Source organism: Mesitornis unicolor, unplaced genomic scaffold, assembly GCF_000695765.1.
Source record: "Mesitornis unicolor isolate BGI_N332 unplaced genomic scaffold, ASM69576v1 scaffold16030, whole genome shotgun sequence".
Taxonomy (NCBI): domain Eukaryota; kingdom Metazoa; phylum Chordata; class Aves; order Mesitornithiformes; family Mesitornithidae; genus Mesitornis; species Mesitornis unicolor.
Window position 1 is genome coordinate 17,187 of NW_010157705.1, and position 2,218 is coordinate 19,404.

The 2,218-nt window shown below is 44.7% G+C and overlaps 1 protein-coding gene across 1 annotated transcript in view; it reads right to left on the reverse strand.

Annotated features, from left to right (window-relative positions):
• PARP9 (poly (ADP-ribose) polymerase family, member 9) overlaps nt 1–1,671 on the reverse strand; it is a 10,731-nt gene extending 9,060 nt beyond the window's left edge. The window contains exon 1 of the mRNA XM_010181098.1: nt 1,634–1,671. Within this exon, the coding sequence (XP_010179400.1) occupies nt 1,634–1,671 (38 nt within the window). The remainder of the gene's footprint in view (nt 1–1,633) is intronic.
• Between the last annotated feature and the right edge of the window lie 547 nt (nt 1,672–2,218).

The following is a 2,218-nucleotide window of genomic DNA, read 5'->3' on the forward strand; positions in this document are numbered from 1 at the left end:
ACCGGCATTATTTTGAGCCCGACTGAAGCATTCCAGAAATGAGGTAACGGTGAGAGGAAGGAGCCTATTTTGACTCTGCAGGTGCCAGCTCCCAGAAAGGGAGATAATCCCTTCCTCCTCCTTAGGCAGGAACTGCAGGGCATAAAGTGAAAGAAAACCCAACTAACGCCTGCAAGGCAATTGGCTCTGCCTGTCTGGAAAGCAGAGGCTTCTCAGTGGGTAAGTGATGAGAGCCCTTATATTTTGATTTCAGTTGGTCCTCAAGGAGAACTGAAGTTTTTAATAGATATGGGAGCACAGATTTCACTTCTAACACAACAAGATGCCAAGAAGCTGGGCGGGCAACCCAGATAGCAGAGAGTTAAGATTGCCGCTGTGAGCAGAATGAATGTTGTGTGTCAAACTGCCAAGGTCACTTCATGGCTCCTGGGTGAGAAGCGCATGTTGACCATTTGCTTTGCAATTAAACATCATGATGAAAATATTTTAGGTGTTGATGTTTTAAACGGAGGAGCCTGGTGCCTGCCGAATGGCAGCGTGTGGTCCTTCTGTGCAAACACTGATCCCAACCCCAGCAAAAATCAGGAGGCTACAGTGTGTGCACTTTGCACAGCCCCTGCACTCCCTGATACAAAAATTACTAACGTGCTTCAACATCCCATTTCTGCTGTGACACGAAATGGAATTTCTGAAGTCATACCTGATTTGAAGAAATGACAAATTATCTCCAGAACCCCCTCCTCATATAACTCACCTGTCTGGCCAGTTCAGAAAGCAGATGGGAGGTGGTGTTTAACAACTGGTTACGGGCGCCTGAATGCGCTAGTTGTAAAATATACGTTCTTTATGGTTCCCTTAAAGGAGGAGGATAAAAAGAAGTTTGCTTTCAGCTGGGAGGGAATACAACATACCTTTAACAGAACCCCACAGGGGCATAAACATTCACCTACAATTGTTCGTGCCACACTTGCTGAACTTTTACAGACAGTCTCGCTCCCTCAAGAAACTGTGCCAATCTGTAGATGATATTCTGATTGGAGGAACTTCCCTGGAGAAGGCAGGGGAAGGAGCAGCAGTATGGCAAGCACCACATAAAGCAAAAACTGAAATTCCACCCAGAAAATGTCAGACCAAGTAAAGAAGTAAAATTGTTAGGTATCTGGTAGATAGCAGGCAGTGCAGTGATTCCTTAAGACACCTTATGATCATTAGTAGTAACAGAAGAGCTGCAAATGCCCCAAACAAGTTACAATAATTAATGGGAACTTTAGGATATTGGATGAAGCATGTACCTGGATTTTCTATCATTTCCCATCCATTATACTTACTCTTATGGAAAGGCAAACCCTGGGTGTAGAAGCTAGAAAATAAAAAGGTGGTCAAAACTCTAACTGAAAAATTAAAAACATATCAGTCACTGGGACCAGTACACCCCATAAACCTGTATTATAGTCAAATGGGGTCTTGCCAAACATGATACTTATTGTAACCTGTTCCAAACTGGCCTTCATGGGCTAAAAAGACCTTTACTGTTTAGCTCAACTGCACGTAAAGAAGCAGAACAATGATAACTCTGAATGGGAAAAGGGACTTTTATCTTTAGTCCAAGCTGTTAAACATTACTTACCAATATTTTTTGTCATAGTCTGATCTTCTCTCTCCACTTTTCATAGGCTTAGAAAGCCCAGCTAAGCAAAGAAATCAAGGCCTGGAGTGTTGTTCATTATTCTGTCCAAACCAACCTCCACACCCAGTAGCTGCTTTCCTCCCCACCTTTCCGCAAGACCTCCTCCTCTTTCCTTCCAATGCCTTATGAATCACAGCAGCATGAATTTCAGGAAAGGGAAAAGTTCAAGTGCTCTCTGGAAGCTTAACATATTTGGAGTCCGAGAAACAGCCAGTGCTATGCTGTCCACGGTTTCCTGTAAGCCTGTGAACACTTTTCAGTTTCATCTTTGCAGCCAACAACCAGCTCCCTTCCTGTGGTTGAACACAAACAGACACCAGAGTGGCCAGCTGCTGATCAGTGTCCTCAGAGAGACCATGCACCCTCCTCTGAAGCAGTCTTCACGACTCCTACAGAGGTCAGCCCTGCTGAAATATGCCCTGAGCCTCCAAACAGCCTGCTCAGAGTCCTCTCAGCAGAGGAATTACAGCATAGAGCCTGCAGGTCCCTTGGGCAAATACCTTTTCCTTAGAAGTGGCCGACTCCTTCTCT